This window comes from Garra rufa, chromosome 23 (genome assembly GCF_049309525.1).
Source record: "Garra rufa chromosome 23, GarRuf1.0, whole genome shotgun sequence".
NCBI lineage: Eukaryota > Metazoa > Chordata > Actinopteri > Cypriniformes > Cyprinidae > Garra > Garra rufa.
Genome location: NC_133383.1, coordinates 33,138,261 through 33,158,947, shown reverse-complemented (window position 1 = coordinate 33,158,947; position 20,687 = coordinate 33,138,261). Strand labels below are relative to the sequence as shown.

General features: G+C 35.6%; 1 protein-coding gene across 11 annotated transcripts in view; it reads right to left on the bottom strand.

The window, feature by feature from the left end:
* The window catches only part of ppip5k2 (diphosphoinositol pentakisphosphate kinase 2), a 73,407-nt gene extending 56,432 nt beyond the window's left edge, over positions 1–16,975 (bottom strand). For all 11 annotated transcript variants that reach the window (XM_073830205.1, XM_073830199.1, XM_073830195.1 and 8 more), the window contains exons 1-5: positions 16,694–16,975; positions 13,212–13,268; positions 11,032–11,312; positions 9,321–9,516; positions 5,028–5,118 (exon numbers count right to left, since the gene is read on the bottom strand). In XM_073830205.1, coding sequence (XP_073686306.1) covers positions 5,028–5,118; positions 9,321–9,516; positions 11,032–11,193 — 449 coding nt within the window. In that variant the 5' untranslated portion in view covers positions 11,194–11,312; positions 13,212–13,268; positions 16,694–16,975. The remainder of the gene's footprint in view (positions 1–5,027; positions 5,119–9,320; positions 9,517–11,031; positions 11,313–13,211; positions 13,269–16,693) is intronic.
* Positions 16,976–20,687: the final 3,712 nt, after the last annotated feature.

Sequence of the window (20,687 nt, the reverse complement as noted above, 5' to 3'; positions counted from 1 at the left end):
AAACTCACTACTCTGACTTTCGTGTCATAATTGCATGATATAAACTCACGATTCTTTCTTTTATTGTCATAATTGCATGATATAAACTCTCTAGTCTGTCTTTCGTGTCATAACTGCATGATATAAACTCACTATTCTTCCTTTTATTGTCATAATAGCATGATACAAACTCACTAGTCTGACTTTCTTGCCATAATTGCATGATATAAACTCACAATTTTGCCTTGTATTGTCATAATAGAATGATATAAACTCACTATTCTGCCTTTTATTGTGTAATAAAATATTTCTTATGGTTTTCTTAGCACACATTTATTTATTTTATGAAATTGTCCAAAAATCGCTTGGAAATCTGGGACGTAAAAGAAACTTTTTCCACCTTTGACCACAAGATGTCATTAGTGTACAACGTGTTGAAAAGCTTCGAGTATGAACCTTTTTACGATACAGTTGAGGGGAATGATTTGGTGCTTCGAAAAGCTTCATTTTCCTATCACTACTAAAAAGTAGAAAAAAAATGTATGTGTTCTTTCTTCTTTTTTTTCCCCAAATATGAACCCTATCTGGCCGGCCATTGGTCCCTTTCTCTGTGTCAGACTTATGCCACGAGTGGGGCTTGAGGGAGTGACGTCGCCTGTGGTTTAGGATACAGCTCTGGCTACTGGGCATTCGCACATCAATCTTACATTATAACATTTTGTTTCGTCTCGTTTTTGTCAACGAAAATAAAGAGACATTTTAGCATAGTTTTTATTTTGTAAACAACATTTAGTCTCGTTTTTATTCGTCAACGATGTTTCATAATACATTTTTTTTAGTCATCGTCACATGACCAGCATTTTCGTTTCGTCTCGTCTCGTTTTCGTCACGTGATAAAGGTTCATTGGCGACGATATTTAGTCATAATTTTCGTTGACGAAAGCAACACTACTGTGAAGATTTCCAATCAGGATTTAGACCGAATCATAGTACTGAGACTGCTCTTGTAAATGATCTGCTCTTATCATCCAATCAGTGTTGCATCTCTCTGTTAGAGCTACTGGATCTTAGCGCTGTGTTTGACAATACTGACCACAACATTTTTTTGAATAGACTTGAAAATTATGTTGGCATTAGAGGAAGTGCATTGGCATGGTTTAAATCGTACTTATATGAACGCCATTAGTTTGTGGCAATAAATGAAGAGGTATCATATCGATCACAAGTGCAGTATGAAGTACCTCAAGGCTCAGCACTAGGGCCATTACTTTTCACGCTTTACATGTTACCCTTGGGAGAGATCATCAGGAAACATGGTGTTGGCTTTCACTGTTATGCTGATGATACTCAGCTCTACATTTCTTTGCGGCTTGGCAAAACATACCAATTTGCAAAACTAATGAAATGCAGAGTTGATATAAAAAACTGATGAGTAATTTCTTACTGCTAAATTATAAAAAAAAACAGAGGTGTTAATTATTGGACCTAAAAACTCTGCATGTAATAACCTAAAACACTGTCTAATACTCGATTCCTGCTCTGTGAATTCTTTGTCATCTGTTAGGAACCTAGGTGTGCTATTCGATAGCAATCTCTCCTTTGAAAGCCACATTTCTAGCATTTGCAAAACCACATTTTTCCATCTCAAAAATATATCGAAATTACAACCTATGCTCTCAATGTCAAATGCAGAAACATTAATTCATGCGTTCATGACCTCAAGGATAGATTATTGTAATGCTTTATTGGATGGTTGTTCTGCACGCTTAATAAACAAACTCCAGCTGGTCCAAAATGCAGCAGCAAAAGTTCTTACTAGAACCAGAAAGTATGACCATATTAGCCCGGTTCTGTCAACACTGCACTGGCTCCCTATTAAACATCGGATAGATTTTAAAATCTTGCTAATTACTTATAAAGCCCTCAATGGTGTCGGCGCCGATAGCCTTGTGGTTAGTGCGCTGACATATAGTGCTCACGGTGACCTGAGTTCGATTCCCGTCTCGAGGTCCTTTGCCAATCCTGCTCCCCTCTCTCTGCCCATTGATTTCCTGTCATCTCTCTACTGTCCTGTCCATTAAAGGCATAAAAAGCCCAAAAAATATTACTTAAAAAAAAAAAAAAAAAAGGCCCTCAATGGTTCAGCTCCTCAGTACTTGAGTAAGCTCTTATCACATTATAGTCCCTCATGTCTGCTGCATTTTCAAAACTCTGGCAGTTAGATAATACCTAGAATATCAAAATCAACTGCGGGCGGCAGATCATTTTCTTATTTAGCGCCTAAACTCTGGAACAATCTACCTAACACTGTTCAGGAGGCAGACAAACTCTGTCATCTCTTTAACCTGGCCTACACTTAAAACATTAACACATTTCTATAACTCAAATCTGTTAAAGAACTGTTAGGCTGCATTAATTAGGTCAAACAGAACCGGAAACACTTCCTATAACACCAGATGTTCTTGCTGCATCGTAAGAAGAATGGCATCTACACTAATATTAGTCTGTTCATTCTTATTCTGAGGTCACTATAGCTGCCAGATCCAGTCCATATCCAGCTCAGATGGTGGATCAACACCTAGAGACGACCTCTACAGGCCTGAATGTCATTGGAGACCACATCAACTAGATGAGCCCCAGAGACGATCATTAGTAAAAAAACTCCTCGCCTAGACCACAGGAACCAGATGAGTCCTTTGCAAATCTGACTTTGTTGCAGCAAACTTTTGCACTATTGACACTATTATGATACTACGCTTAAGTTGCTTTGACACAACCCTTATTGTTAAAAGCACTGTATAAATAAAGGTTAAAAAAAAAAAAAGCTCTCATGCATGGTTTAGGTTGCTGCATTGACCCCGGTTAAAGGCAAACATTCCAGCAGTTAAAACATTAGCTAGCTACTGCAAGCATCAACACAAGAGTAAACAGTGTCACAGCAATACCTCTCTGACAAACAAAACTTTCCACTAATAATGTTAACTGTTTCAGCCAAGTGGTAAACTGTTTGTTTTAGGCTAAAGGAAAATATTTTTTTTTCCATGGCAACAAGATTTTTCAGGACATTTAATGTTTTCTCTTATTTTCCATGTACTTTTCAGACTGGAAACATTTCATCAATATGAAAGAGTGCTGCTGTTCTGAATATAAGCACAGCTGGGATTTGGGTGTAGGCAGCAGTGGCCTGTAGCATGAAGCGAGATGAACAAACTCAAACTCAAAGAACAGTAATATTGCAAAATGTTATTATAATTAATTAAAACAATTTTTATTTTAATACACTTTAAAATATAATTTATTCCTGCGACGCAAAGCTGAATTTTCATCAGCTGTTACTCCAGTCTTAAGTGTCACATGGTCCTACAGAAATCATTCTAATATGCTGATTTATTATTAGGATTATCAATGTGGGAAACAGTTGTGCTGCCAATTATTATTATTATATTTTTTTTTGGAACCTGTGATACTTTTTTCCCCCTGGAATCTTTCATCAATAAAAAGTTAAAAAGAACAGCATTTATTTCAAATATAAAGGTTTTCTAACAATATACAGTATTGTTCAAAAGTTGGGGTCAGTAAATTTTTATTCTTTCTTTTTTTTTTTTTTTTGAAAGAAATAAATAATTTTATTCACCAAGGTTTGATAGCATAGATTTACATTGTTAAAGGAAAAATTATACTTTGAATAAATGCTGTTCTTTTTAACTTGTTTTTCAAAGAATCCGGAAAAAAAAGAATCATAGTTTCCAAAAAAACTGAAGAATCATGTGACTGGAGTAACAGATGATGAAAATTCAGCTTTGCATCACAGGAACAAATTATATAAAAAAAAAATTTTTTTTAAATATATATATATATATATATATAGCAATATTCCTGTTTTTTCTGTATTTCTGATCAATTAAATGCAGCTTTGATGAGCACTTTTGTGCAGCAGTGTATATGAATTAAAATATCAATTACCATGAATATAATATAAATATAGAAAAATAAGTTTATTTCAATTTTATTTCTAAAATTCTTTGACTGTAAACTGATTAAATTTGGAGCTACAGGGGAGTGGCTATATTGCATCAGATATATGTCACTTTGCTGAGAGCTGATTGGTCCAGTTTGGGTTTGCTGGCTTGGAGCTGGCTTCTAGCGCAAGTTACTATGATGACAAAACCTGCTTAAAACCAATGCACCTTCTTGAGCCTGAAATCTCAGAGTTTGCACAGTAAATGCAAACTTAACTGGGTAAAAACTAAAACCGGCTTTGTGCTACACTTGCCATTGCTATTCAGACCAATAGCAGGGTTTCAAACATGATTTTGCTATAATATAACAGGTTAAGACCGTATTGTAAGTTAATGTATGAGTAGAAACCATGACAGTCAGTCAGCCATGCTAAACACTATGCAAGTGCGCAGAACTCAAAGTGAACTGAAATCACTGACCACTTTAGGAATGGGGAACATTCTTGGCCCAGTTTATTCTCAGTTTGAGTAACTGTTTTGTTTTTCATGTCACTAAGAACCAAGATAGTCTTGATTTTTTAATCCGATTAATTTTGTCTGTGTAGAAAGATTGTGATGTACAGTTTCCACACACACAGCAAGTTTATGAATTCTATTAGTCTAAACAAGTATTTGTAATAAAAACAACACAGATGCATTTAATAATGAGCAAATTCAAAAAAAATAAATAAAAGCCCAATGAAATCAATTCCAGGGGCAAATGTTGCCCTTTAATGGATGATTACCATAGCAACATTTCAGCGCCTCGTGACTGAATGTGAACAGTTGAACCCATCTGGCTGTTTTTGATCAACATGATTGTAGTCTGGCAATCTTAGAATAAAATAAGAAACACGCGACATTTAATGTCGTTTCTAATCAACATAAACACAATTACAATACCTGGAAGAATACATCTACTAATCTATTATGTAAAAAGCATTTAGTTGAGCTGGCAACATCTTTTGTATTAGAGAACATCATGTGGTCCATAAACAATGCAATTAATCTGCAATTTGATGAAGACATGATGGTGGACATGAAGCTCACCTGTCCTGAATAAAGTACTGAAGATCCAGATCATTGATGACAAATGGACTCCTCAGCTTCTTATAAGCCACAGCCTTATCCAGTGGGAATCCTTTAAAAACAGACAATAAATGAATACATTCACACAAACATGTGCAGGGTTCATATCAAGAGAGAATGAAAACATCTTCATTCTTGTTCTTGATACAGTAACTGACTGGAACTATCTGTGCATGCAATATCCTTATCGCACACATTTCAGCCAATCAAAATAGAGTATTCATACCATGGTTTAAATAAGTACAGTGTCTTACAAAAGTGAGTACACCCCTCACATTTTAGCAACGATTTACTATCCCTTCTCAAGGGACAACACTACAGAAATAGTGTTTACAGCAGTATGTTGTTTAACCATGCAAAGCCACATGTCCCATTCATCATGTTTATGTTTTTGTCTGCTTGACAGGACCATACAAACTTGTGTCTCTTGTATTAGAGCAGTTCAAATGAGGTGCTTTAAGTACAATTGTCTCATACTGACCACTGGATGTTCAACATGGCATCTCATGGCAAAAACTCTCTGAGGATTTGAGAATTAGAATTGTTGCTCTCCACAAAGATGGCCAAGACTATTAGAGAATCAGTAACACCCTGAAACTGAGTTACACTACAGTGGTCAGAGTTACACTACAGTGGTCAGGGTCACACTACAGTGGTCAGAGTTACACTACAGTGGTCAGGGTCACACTACAGTGGTCAGAGTTACACTACAGTGGTCAGGGTCACACTACAGTGGTCAGAGTCACACTACAGTGGTCAGAGTCACACTACAGTGGTCAGAGTCACACTACAGTGATCAGAGTTACACTACAGTGGTCAGAGTTACACTACAGTGGTCAGAGTCACACTACAGTGGTCAGAGTTACACTACAGTGGTCAGAGTTACACTACAGTGGTCAGAGTCACACTACAGTGGTCAGAGTTACACTACAGTGGTCAGGGTCACACTACAGTGGTCAGAGTTACACTACAGTGGTCAGGGTCACACTACAGTGGTCAGAGTCACACTACAGTGGTCAGAGTCACACTACAGTGGTCAGAGTTACACTACAGTGGTCAGGGTCACACTACAGTGGTCAGAGTTACACTACAGTGGTCAGGGTCACACTACAGTGGTCAGAGTTACACTACAGTGGTCAGAGTTACACTACAGTGGTCAGAGTTACACTACAGTGGTCAGGGTCACACTACAGTGGTCAGAGTTACACTACAGTGGTCAGAGTTACACTACAGTGGTCAGAGTCACACTACAGTGGTCAGGGTCACACTACAGTGGTCAGAGTCACACTACAGTGGTCAGAGTCACACTACAGTGGTCAGAGTCACACTACAGTGATCAGAGTTACACTACAGTGGTCAGAGTTACACTACAGTGGTCAGGGTCACACTACAGTGGTCAGAGTTACACTACAGTGGTCAGAGTTACACTACAGTGGTCAGAGTTACACTACAGTGGTCAGAGTTACACTACAGTGGTCAGGGTCACACTACAGTGGTCAGAGTTACACTACAGTGGTCAGAGTTACACTACAGTGATCAGGGTCACACTACAGTGGTCAGGGTCACACTACAGTGGTCAGAGTTACACTACAGTGGTCAGAGTTACACTACAGTGGTCAGAGTTACACTACAGTGATCAGGGTCACACTACAGTGGTCAGGGTCACACTACAGTGGTCAGAGTTACACTACAGTGGTCAGAGTTACACTACAGTGGTCAGAGTTACACTACAGTGATCAGGGTCACACTACAGTGGTCAGGGTCACACTACAGTGGTCAGAGTTACACTACAGTGGTCAGAGTTACACTACAGTGGTCAGAGTTACACTACAGTGGTCAGAGTTACACTACAGTGGTCAGGGTCATACAGAGGTTTTCCAAGATGGGTTCCATTCAGAACATGCCTCACAAGGGTCGATCAATGAAGTTAAGCACTTGTTCTGTGCGTCAGGTTCTGAACCTGGCTTCAAAACACAGATGCATGAGTGCTGCCAGCATTGCTTTAAAGGTTGCAGAAGTAGAAGGTCAGCTTGTCAGTGCTCAGACCATATGACGCACACAAGTCAAGTCGGTTTGCATAGGCGTCATCCCAGAAGGAAGCCTCATCTGAAGCTGGCTCACAAGAAAGCCTGCAAACATTTTGCTGAAGACAACCAAGAGCATGAATTACTGGAACCATGTCCTGTGGTCTGATGAGACTATAAGATAAACTTGTTTGGCTCAGATGGTGTCCAGCATGTGTGGCGATGCCCTGGTGAGGAGTACCAAGAAAATAGTGTGTTGCCTACAGTCATCATGGTGGTGGTAGCATCATGGTCTGGGGCTGCATGAGTGCTGCTGGTTCTGGGGAGCTGTAGTTCATTGAGGGAAACATGGAGTCCATTATGTACTGTACATTCTGAAGCAGAACATGATGCCTTCCCTCCAGAAACTAGGCTGAACGGCAGTTTTCCAACATGATAACGATCCTTGCTGATGACAACTGCCTTGCTGAGGAAGCTGAAGCTGAAGGTGATGGGGTGGCCAAGTATATCTCCAGATCTGAACCCTATTTAGCACCTGTGGGACATCCTCAAGCGTAAGGTGAAAAAGCACCATGTGTCTAACGTCCAGCAGCTCCGTGAGGAGAGGAAGTGGAACCCAGCAACAATCTGTGCAGCTCTGGTCAATTCCATGCCCAGGATGATTAAGGCAGTGCCAGATAACAATGGTGCTAACACAATATATTGACACTTGGACAAGTTCACTTCGGGTGTACTCACTTTTGTTGCCAGCTATTTTGACAATAATGGCTGTATGTTGAGTTATTTTCAGAGGACAGTAAATCTATACTGCTATACAAGCTGCACACTGACTACTCTAAAATATCTCAAAGTTTAATTTCTATAGTATTGTCCCTTGAGAAGATATGCGGCTGTATGCGGTGGCATAGCGCAAATATGTGAATGAATGAAAGCGTAGTAAACGTCAACGGATATCCCCTGCTCAGGGAGTAGGGAGCAATGAACACTGTGCAGGGACTGTCATTCACGGAGCTTACTTCTAACGAGCGGTTATCTGAATCAGGTGTGTTAACTAACAGAGACATGCAAAATATGCAGAGCGGGGGCGTGATCTACCACATGTCCAGCCAAGCTAAACAAGTGCGTGGTTCGTGGTTGCTCCCTCACGTTGTATTTTGGCCTTATAAATGTTACAAACTGCGATCTTTGTGTCATCTTCACTCACACCATGTTTACACGTGACTGTGAGTGTGCGGCTGCGCGCGCATGGCCGTGACGTAATTGCATGCGCCGCTGGCAATAAAAGGATCGGCTTGGAATCGGCAAGAGGAGAAATTGACCGGCTGGCCACCGATCCGGGCCGATCATGCCAAAAACGGCCGATTCCGATCACTAGCCGATCAATCGGTGCATCTCTAATATATATATTATTATTATTAATTTACTCACCCCAATGTCATCCAAGATGTTCATCTCTTTCTTCTGCTCCAAAGAAATAACGTTTGAGGAAAACATTACAGGATTTTTCTCCAAATAGTGGACTTCAATGGGGGCCAACAGGTTGTAGATTTAATGCAGCTTTAAAGGGCACTAAAGCCAAGGAATAAGGGTCTTATCTATTCGAAAGGTCACACATGATGTAGGCAGAAATATCAACCCAATGTTTACAAAGCGAACATGCAAAGAAAGTCAAATGCCCTTTACAAAAAAAAAGACAAACAACGATGTTGGACGACTTTGAAATGGGAGGAGAAAATAAGATTTTTGCTTTACCCTATCTTTTAACCAAAGTACACAACAAAAAACTAACCACACGTGACCTTTTCAATGTGATTACGTTATGCGTGAAGTCACACATGTACATTTCGTAGAAATAGCACAAGACAAGCATTTGTGGTAAATAGTATATAAATGTATTTTTATTTTTTAGAAAATGACCGATTGGTTCGCTAGATAAAACACTTATTCCTCGGCTGTGACCCCTTTAAAGCTGCACTGAAACTACAGATTGGACCTTCAACTCATCGGCCACCAATAAAGTCGACTATATGGGTAAAAATCCTGCAATGTTTTCCTCAAAAATAAAAATGAATTTCTTTGCGACTGAAGAAAGACATGAACATCTTGAATAACAGGAGTGAGTAAATCAACAGGAAATTAGCCATAATCTTTAAGTTATTTTAAATTTAAACCATTATCCACGTCAAGTGACACAGTCATACGCAGTAAAAATAGTCAAAATGCCACAAACCTTTGGAATGGAATGAGATGAGACAATCACAGAGTGGCCAGTTCTCCACCGGCTCATTCAAGATCACTTCCTCTTCAAACGTAACCACAGTGATGTATTTAAACAGACACAGTCTTTCCAGTATCTCCTTCATAGGTTTGGACTTTGACTTCTTAGACATGGCACAGATACCAACCACGATCTGTCTCTCTGGAGGCTGCAGATAAAAACACACGCATCTCAAATTAAATCATTTCATTCGTTTGAGTCATGAGTTTGAATCTAAAATGTTGAGATATTAATAAAAGCTGTGTGTCATATAGGTCAATTGTTTATGTAATTGTAAATGTAAAAAAAGCATCCCTAACTAACAGCTGAAACAATACACCTGTCACCCATCCTCCAACGCAACAATCAAGTGGTCTAACAATCACAACTGCTTTATGAGCCTCAAAGTGCCATGTAAAGCTTTTATGGGGGTTAATTTGACTGCTGCAAATGTTAGTAAATCACATGACTTACTTAAACACTCTTTTACAACTGCATTTCTTTTCACAACTAATTTTTCACTAGGTTTTTTAGTAAATCCTGATTGTATTTTTTTTAACACCAAAAGAGGGTTTGCACTGGCACAAGCTGTTAGTAAATCTGGCATTAAGTGTGTATTTTACATGCAAATTACAAATTTACTAATGATTTATGAAGTATGCACTGATTTTTGTAATGTTCAAGGCTTTGAGTTTTCTACATTGATGCTTAGACATCTTCTGTATTCTACCCATATGTTTTTTTTTTCATTTCATTTCTCATTTTTAGCCAAAATATCTAAAAATTCCTAAATCAAAAAGGAAGGAGTTTTTGCTTAGAACAAGCAAAATAATCTACCAATGGCGTAAGCAAAAAAATCTTATTTCAAACAAAAAACAAGGTAATTTTTCTTGTTTAAAGCAAAAACTCACTTAATTCTGGCTTATTTTTTCTGAAAACAAGAAAATAAATTTTACTCGTGTAGAAAATCCTTCTTGATTTAAGAATTTTTAGATATTTTGGCTGGAAACAAGACCAAAAAAGCTAAGAAAAGCATTTTTTTTTTACTTGCACCAAATTTTATACACGGCTGATTGGGGCCATGTTTCTTTACAATTAGCCAAGTCCAACAGTTTATTAAAGGAACACTCCACTTTTTTTGGAAATAGGCTCATTCTCCAACTCCCCCCGAGTCAATAAGTTGATTTTTACCGTTTTGAAATCCATTCAGCCGTTCTCCTGTTCTGGCGATATCACTTTTAGCATAGCTTAGCATAGATCATTGAATCCTATGAGACCAATAGCATCACGTTCAAAAATGACCAACGAGTTTCCATATTTGTTGTATTTAAAACTTGACTCTTCTGTAGTTATATCGTGTACTAAGACCGGCGGAAATGCAAAGCTGTGATTTTCTAGGCTGATAAGATTAGGAACTACACTCCCATTGCGGCGTAATAGTCAAGGAAGTTTGCTGCCGTAATATGGCCAAAGCAGGCGGAGTATTATCAGAAATGAGTTCCCAGCTAGTTTAGCATTTGCACATGTGCTGCGTGGTATTACTGCTCCTGCTTCAGCCTTATTACGGCAGCAAACTTTAAACCTGCAGACAAATACTGCTGATATTTGTTAAATAAATGCAAATCACAAGGTAAATCTAAGACTCTCTTTTCTCTACTTGATCTGGAAAACTTCTTTTACATACCGAATCATATTCTCCATCATCTCTGTCTTCATCCTCTTCTTCCACATTTTCATACAGACAATCATAGCTGAGCACTCTGCCTGGATCGAGCAGCTCGTCTCCTTCTCCGTCATCAGCTCCCACAAAGAAGCGCGGGTGATCTAGGTCCTCGTGCACAGACATGTTCACCACAGTCACTCAGAGGCCCAGCAGAGGATATAATGAAGGTTAGAGCTGGTAACATCCAGCCTCACAGGCCTCTTCCTGCCCTTCACAGCCGCTCATCCTCACTGTGTCTCTCTCTTTAACAGCACAATAACAACAGCTGAATCAGGGGCAGTGTCTAATGTTTATGAAAGAAGACTCTAAGTCTGCTCAACAAGGCTACATTACTTTGATCAAAAACACATTAAAAGGTTATATTAGGAAATCTATTATATATATTTTAAAATCAAATTTATTTCTGAACAAACAAAGCTGAATGATCATATTATTCACATACATTTGGCTATGTAGTATACACTATAAAAGTATTAGTATTGGCTGTAGAAATAAATGCACTACTTTTACACTTTTTTTTGTCTTGTTTCCAGACAAAATATCTAAAAATTCTTCAGTCAAGAAGGAGGGAGCAAGCAAAATAATTAGCCAGTTGGGTAAGCAAAAATATCTTATTTCAAACAGAAAACAAGATTATTTTTCTTACCCCATTGGCAGATTATTTAGCTTGTTTCAAGCATAAACACTTAATTCTGACTTGTTTTTTTTCTGAAAACAAGACAATAATTTTTACTCTTCTAGAAAAAAATTCTTGATTTAAGCATTTTCAGATATTTTGCCTGGAAACAAGACAAAAAACCTAAGTAAGAAAAGCATTTTTTGCAGTGTAATACCTTCCCACTTGTTTACTTTCTTTGATCAAAAACACATTGAAATAGTAATATTATGAAATCTATTATATACATTTTAAAATCTAATTTATTTCTGTCCAAACAAAGCTGGATGTTCATATTATTCACATACATTTGGCTATGTAGTATATTTAATTAAATTATTAGTGTCAGCTAAAAAAAAAATTTGCAGACTGTAGAAATAAATGCACTATGTATTATTCATATGGTTTCAAAATAAAGTTACAAAATGTTAGGATAGGTTTGAATATAATCAGTCTTAATCTTATGCACAGCAAAAAATGCTTTTCTTACTTAAATTTTTTGTATTGTTTCCAGCCAAAATATCAACAAATTTCTTTAATCAAGAAGGAGGGAGCAATCAAAATAGTTTGCTAATGGGGTAAGCCAAAATATCTTATTTCAAACAGAAAACAAGATTATTTTTCTTACCCCATTGTTTTTTTTCTTCTGAAAACAAGACAATAATTTTTACTCTTCTAGAAAATCTTTCTTGATTTAAGCATTTTCAGATATTTTGCCTGGAAGCAAGACAAAAAATCTAAGTAAGAAAATAATTTTTCGCATTAAAATAGGAATATTATTACATTGATTTCTGTATAAACAAAGCTCTTATTATTCACATACATTTGGCTAAGTAGTATATTTTATAAAATTATTAGTGTCAGCTAAAAGGTGTAGACTATAGAAATAAATGCATAAATGCAAATGAATGTACTATTTATATGGTTTTGAAATTATAGAATTTTAGGATAGGTTTGAATATAATCGAAACAGTGTAACCATCAGGTAAAATGCCATACACTACCAGTCAAAAGTTTTTGAACAGTAAGATGTAAGTGTAATTTAACCTTTAGAAAACGTTTACATTTCCAGAAACTTTCCAAAAATCTCAGAAAGATTCCAAAAAATCTTGAAAACCAAAATTCCTGGAATGTTTCCGAAAATGGAAATGTTCCACATTTTTGCAACCCTAGCTGCACCACATGACTAATTTAGCTCATAACTTTTTTTTTAAACATCAAGTAGTAATACATTTTAGTCATTATTCTTTTCAAAGGAATAATAGTAAAATATTATGCAAAAAAAAAGAATCTCATTTTTAAATAGACGCTCTATTTTTTTCATTGTCATCAGGGCATTAGTATCACCCTGATATTTTAAATGGATCCCACATCTAAAAATAACTTTAATACAGAATTTAAAAACCATGTTTACAGGAAATTAGTATTTAGGTTATTATGAGAACTGCACAGTATATTTTGTCTGTTGAATGTTTAATGAACTCACCACTCGGATGTGTCAGAATAATCCCTAAATGGCCACACGTTCAGAGTTACTATTGTCCTGCATGGAAAAAAAGATAAATGATCCAGTTTTTGAAATATTAAAAAAGCTGCTTAAAAGCTGCAGAACTGGGTTACTGTTAAAAAACAGACAGAACGAGGTTATTTCATTCTATGTGCTCATGTCTTAAACAGAGTTGGCACTTCTCTAAAGACAAACACAGATGATTATGAACAGCACAACACGCTCACAATAAGATTAGGCAAATATTTGACCTTCTTCCCCGTACCCAAACAAAACATAATGATCAAGATCGCTTTCAATTCCACTTCAGTCAGATTATTACGGGAAGGGTTCAAAGATCTTAAATCTTTTTAAGGTGGTAAATATTGTACAAGTGCAGAACATTTCTGGTTTGTGAATACTCTGTGTTTTATTTAACGGGGACAAGTGAGTGCAGAAAATGCCCCTTCAGTTACAAGGTTGATTATCTCTGGTGGGGAGCAGACAGGAAGCTGACATTACAGATAGGAGTCCATGCTAACATTGTGCTGGTTTCAAATATGAGATTTGATTCAAACAAAATGCTTATTCTGACTTGTACATATTAAAATATATAAAAGAAAAAGGAAGCATATTACATTTTATTGTGTTTTAAATGAGTAAAAAAGTCTTACTCACAAATGGGCAAAACCTAGAATAGTGGCACATTTAAAAATATATATATTTAAAAAAAAATAAAATTACAAATAGAATTACACTACAAAAAATGCTTTTCTTACTTAGATGTTTTGTCTTGTTTCCAGCCAAAATATCTAAAAATTGTTAAATCAAGAAGGATTTTCTAGACAAGCAAAAATTGATTGTCTTGTTTTCAGAAAAAAATAGTCAAAATGAAGTGAGCTTTTGCTTAGAACAAGCAAAATAATCTGCCAATGGGGTAAGTAAAAAAAATCTTATTTCAAACACAAAGCAAGGTTGTTGTTTTTTTACCCCACTGGCAGATTATTTAGCTTGTTCTAAGCAAAAACACACTTCATTTTGACTATTTTTTTCCGAAAACAAGAAAATAATTTTTGATTGTCTAAAAAATCCTTCTTGATTTAACAATTTTTAGATATTTAGGCTGGAAACAAGACGAAAAATCTAAGTAAGAAAATCTTTTTTTGCAGTGTACAACTAATTACCGGTAGTATTTTGGGGTGAAAGTAATTCCTCTTTTAATATGTCATAAATTAATTTTTGTTGGAAATATGCCTGACAAGATCGTTACACTGAATGACATTTTAGTGGGTGTCTTCTGTAAATTAGGGAAAAATGTTAAATATTTATTTTGTGCTCAGAAAAACAAAAACAAAAATGCAATTAAATTAAACCGAAAACTTTTTAATATATATATATATATTTTTTTTTTTTTTTTTTTTTTTGGAAAAACAACAACAATTTAAAGCAGTATTACACTTACTGTTTTATTGCTTAAACCCTTTGTCCCATTTATATACGTCTATATAAGGGTCTGTCCATCTCAAGTGGTCCAACAATTTTAAAGTTGATTGCTCGAGCTATTTTAAATTGTGATTGGAATATATTTTTTTCTATTACTTGCTTTAACCGCATTGTGTTGTGGCTCACAAGTAAACTTTGCTTATACTGAGGTTTACGGAAACCTCTGTCTCATTTTAACACGACTCGCTCGCCCTTGCTGTGTTTTCCCAAATCCAGTATGGTTTTCTTTACCAAACAGCTTTAAAATCTCATTCTGTTGATTTCAGAGCTAGTAGAAACCTGGGGAAAGCCTTATTTATCTCATCATTTTGAGAAATGAACAAATATTATACAAGCTGTGGAACATATACTGTACATATACTGTGGAACACAGAAGATAACGTTCTGAGAAATGTCTCAGGACAATGGTTAACAAAACTGTTTGGTTTTTTTAACATTCTGCAAAAAGAATTTTGTCTTCAGTGGAAGACAGAAAATCATACCGGTTTGGAAAAACACAGTGAGGGTGAGTAGTGTTAAAATAAGATAGAGGTTTCCATAAACACTAGTATAAACAAAGTTCACTTGTGAGCCACAACACAATGTGGTTAAACCAAGTAATATATAGAAAAATATATACCAATGCAAATAATCACTTATAAAGTTAGAGAAATTAAAATAGCTCAAGCAACCAACTTTACATATACATATATATATAAATAAATAAAAGCAAAAACAAAAATGCAATTAAACAGAAAATATTTTAATATATATTTTTTATTTAAAGCAGTATTACACTTAATGTTTTTTTTTTTTTGCTTAAACCCTTAAATCCTCAGTGTAACAGTCTTGTCAGGCATATGTACAAAAAAAATCAATTTATGACATATTAAATTATGAATTACATTCACCCCAAATACTAACTAGTTGTAATTCTACATTTTTAAAAAGTGCCACTATCCTAGGTTTTGTCCATTTGTCACTAAAAATGTTTTACTTATTTAAAACACAATAAAATTTAATATGCTTTCTGATTCTTTTATATATTTTAATATGCACAAATCAGAATAAGCATTTGTTTGAATTTTTACATAAATATTGTGTTACACTGAATGACAAAGTAACATTATTTCAACCAAATTTTGACATTTTATTCTCCAAAAACCTCAAAAGTAGACACTTTCCTTACATTTTGTAAATTTCATAGATATCCTAATGTCTTTAACACACACATATACATATATATATATACATATATATATATATATATATATATATATATATATGGATAGTTAGATAGATATACACAGTGTTAGGGGTAACGCATTACAAGTAACACAAGTTATGCAATAATATTACTTTTTTTCCAAGTAACTAGGAAAATAACACATTATTTTTTAATTGACAAGAAAATATCTGACTTTTTCAAATAAGTAGTGTCTTTTTCCCCTCATGTATTGATTAAAAGCTCTCCTGTCCCCATGTTGAGAGAAAGACTAACCAAATAAAATGCTGAAAACCTTGTTGGTTATCTGAGAATCCAGACATAAACAGAGCACTGCCATAATCCTGGGACATCTGTCACTGACAACACATTCACAACAATAGGACAAACACAACTTATACCTTATTCCTCACACACCACTAAACAAATAAGTATCAAATAACATCAGATAATCATCATAACTGATTAAGAATCCACTGTAAAAGTAAATATATTATAATGAATGTATTATATTGCATTAAAGTGTTTATCAGATTTGCTGATCAGCTTGATCAAAGTTAAATCAACACAGTATTGTATTAAAAGCCAGTGTAATTTAGATTAGATTAGATAGATTATCGGTTCAAATGCACTCTTATGGCAGTAAAAGTCAAGGCAGGAGGTCAGTCATGTGCTGTTTGATGTCTCACTTTTAGCAGCTAATGACTCTTCCTGCACAAACACAACACGTGCATGATCTTAGCGCTGATAAACAGAAAAGACTTTATATTCTTACCTGCTCTAAAAGAGATGAAAGTGAAGTCGAAAGCTGTGGGCTGCTATGTTAGCTATTCACACATAGAGAAATACTGACTGAGGAGAGCTAACATTAGCACGCATGCTAAAAGCACCAGCAGCAGCAAACATCATCACCATCATCATCCTCCTTCAGCTAACGGACACACACATGTGATCTCCTTCTGATCTTCTGCAGGCCAACGCGATTCTCCAGGAAAGGTGTATTACACTCATCTGTGTAAACTACCGCATGAATGTACTCAAGTTTAGACTTTAAAAATCAAAAACACACCAGTCGATGCGACGTGACGTCAGTCGTGGCGTCACCTCGAGGGCGGGGCTAAGGTCAAGGTGTTTCGAAATGGCCTGGATGTTTTACAACTGCTTTGCCTGATTTGTTTAAAAAATAATTATTCATCAGTATTTGCGAAGAAAAAAAAAACTAAATGTCCCAAATAAACAATTAAAAGATTAGTTATCCTTTTAGACAGGGACGTTAAATAGACAACACAAAAAAGTGGCCTTACAAAATGTTAATGATTTATGTTTTAACTCTATGACTATGACTGACCTCATTTATTCAACACATTCTTGTATTCTGTCTGAAATATGTTTCTAGCCTCTGCACCACATCTCGCTCTTCAAAGGGATAGTTTACCTAAAAACGAAATTTCTCTCACTATTTACTGAACCTCTGTCATCCCAGATGTTTATGACTTTCTTTCTTTAGATGAACACAGGCAAAGATTTTATGTCCATATAATGCAAGGGGACAGGACCACTTCAGAAACCACCCAAAGTGAACACGATGGTCAAGATTAAAATATTAGTATTTGTATTCTTCTTTGTTTCACTTAAGAAGACCCTGATTCATTAACAGGGGTTGCATAAATTACTGTCATTTTCACCTTGTGTAGAGTTTTTGAAGTGGCATTTTTGGATGTCCCATACACTTGTGTTAAGAGATGATTTTTTTTTTCTAAAACAGTTTGTGTTCACCTGATAATAGAAAGTCATATGGGATGGCATGACGGTGGAAAGGATGGAGTTTCCTTTTAATTGTATCTTAATTCCTTTTAATTGTATCTTAATTGTATTTAATCCTTTTCTTGTATTTTTTTGTGCTTCATTTTAATTGTTCTTGCACTAGATATATACGTGTTTAACCTGTGCCATTGCATTTAGTTTCGTTCTCTCCCTTTAACCATACAAAAAAAAGTACTTTTACTTTTTCAATACTTGAGTATAATTTAAAGTTGTACTTTTTTACTTGTACTCAAGAATGTTTTAGGCCAGATACTTGTACTTTTAATTGAGTAAGATTTTCACTGAGTATCTGTACTTTCACTTGAGTAAAATTTTTGAGTGCTTTTTACACCTCTGATAAAGCCGCATCTGTCAGCTACTCAGCCATATTGCTGCAACATGTTGTAACGGGGACTCGACGACAGCACTGATAGATCCAAACGCTAGCTTTATTTAACAGATCGTAGTCAACACAGGCAGGGTCAAATACCAACAAACAGGAACATCCAGGGCAAGACAAAAGCGTAATCCAATAACACAGGCGAGGGTCAAAATCCAAATGAGCAGTCCAAACTAACAAAATAATAAGGCAGAGAAACAAAGACAAAACTATAACTATGACTATACTCTAACTATGAAAGAAAAACAAACATGGCAATGGCAATGGCAAAACGCTTGGTAAAGTCCGCTACAGCAAAACAACACTTCGCAGAGCCTGTTTGGTTTAGGCCCTGCTATATCTTGTTATGTTTTGGAAAGTTTTTTATTCACAAGTGCAGATAGTGTAAATCTATACCTAACTTTATTCAGTGGCAGAATGAGGTAAAACTCTTATACAAATCTTTAAAATTGGTTAAGAATAAGAAAGCCCTTAAATTGATTTCTCTCCTAGATCTGTACAATTTATTGTAAAAGCCCTTTTATTTGTATTTTACTTTTGATATATTTTACTTCTTAGTTATCCTTTCTCCTCTGGTTTATTTATGCTTTATTTTGTTCTATTTTTGGTTATGCTCAACCAAGGCTGAACATGATTGGTTATTTTCTGGATTGTGATTATGTAGCTACCTTGTTTGGTTGTAAAGTGTTGCAATAAAAAAAAAAGTTTAGGCCCTGCTTCAATGGCCACCAAACAGGAAGTCCATATGGGAGGAGCTGGAGCTCCAGCTCCCCCTTGCTGGAGGTAAGGGGTTGAGATAGACACCTAACCACACCCTAACCCTACCCCTTACCCTATCCCTAACCTTAACTCCACCCATTTGATCACTCAGCGGTGGAGCTGGACATCAAGAGAGGTGGAGCTGGAGGCAATTTGGCTCTGCAGTGAGCAGTACTTGACAACAGGGGGCAGTTGCAACATTCAATAAAATCTAATTAAATCATTCTTAAATATCATTTTGCTATTTCTTAATTTTATTTGTGCCCAGCAAGGGTCTTTAAAATTGTAAATACGCTGTATAAAAACTAAGAATAGTAAATGAAAAACATTTTTAAGTAACAAGTAGATTTTTTACCTATTCACTTTAAAAAAAAAAAAAAAAAAGGAGGAACTATTACAGGGGCTCATTGCTATTATCATTATAGCCATGATAAAACTGGCATATTAGCTTGACACAATATCATTGACAAACACTAGCTATGCCTATTAGAAGCTCAGAAAGCACTGAGTAAAATGTTATGTTTTTACAATGCGTCACACAAACTACTTAGACACTATGACCGAAAATCTCATCTTTAAAAAAATACTTTTTTATCATGAAATTGATTTTTAGTAGAAAGTATGATCACATGTGGCTGATTTCTTCCAGGACGTGTGAGGGGCCAATAAAGCATGTGCAGTATGAATATCAACACTGTATCTTATTCCTGCTTGAAGAAATAAGCCATGTTGCAACTGTCCCCACTCTCCCCTACACTTTAAATAGGTTGTATCCAGAGGTGTAAAAGTACTCAAAATTTTACTCAAGTGAAAGTACAGATACTCAGTGAAAATGTTACTCAATTAAAAGTACAAGTATCTGGCCTAAAACATACTTGAGTACAAGTAAAAAAAAGTACAACTTTAAATTATACTCAAGTATTGAAAAAGTAAAAGTACTTTTTTTTGTATGGTTAAAGGGAGAGAACGAAACTAAATGCAATGGCACAGGTTAAACACGTATATCTAGTGCAAGAACAACAATTAAAATGAAGCACATCAGAAAAAAAAATACAAGAAAAGGAATTAAAAGGAAACTCCATCCTTTCCACCCTCATGCCATCCCATATGACTTTCATTTATCAGATGAACACAAACTAAGTGTTTTAAAAAAAATCATCTCTTAACACAAGTGTATGGGACATCCAAAAATGCCACTTCAAAAACTCTACACAAGGTGAAAATGACAGTAATTTATGCAACCCCTGTTAATGAATCAGGGTCTTCTTAAGTGAAACGAAGAAGAATACAAATACTAATATTTTAATCTTGACCATCGTGTTCACTTTGAGTGGTTTCTGAGGTGGTCCTGTCCCCTTGCATTATATGGACATAAAATCTTTGCTTGTGTTCATCTAAAGAAAGAAAGTCATAAACATCTGGGATGACAGAGGTTCAGTAAATAGTGAGAGAAATTTCATTTTTAGATAAACTATCCCTTTGAAGAGCGAGATGTGATGCAGAGGCTAGAAACATATTTCAGACAGAATACAAGAATGTGTTGAATTAATGAGGTGAGTCTTAGAGTTAAAACATAAAACATTAACATTTTGTAAGGCCACTTTTTTGTGTTGTCTATTTAACGTCCCTGTCTAAAAGGATGACTAATCTTTTAATTGTTTATTTGGGAAATTTAGTTTTTTTTCTTAGCAAATACTGATAAATAATTATTTGCGACTAATTCAATTAATTAATGAGCAAATAATGTAATTATTAAGATGAAAAAAATATTAATTCCTACTCAATGTGTCATATAAGGACATTGTAA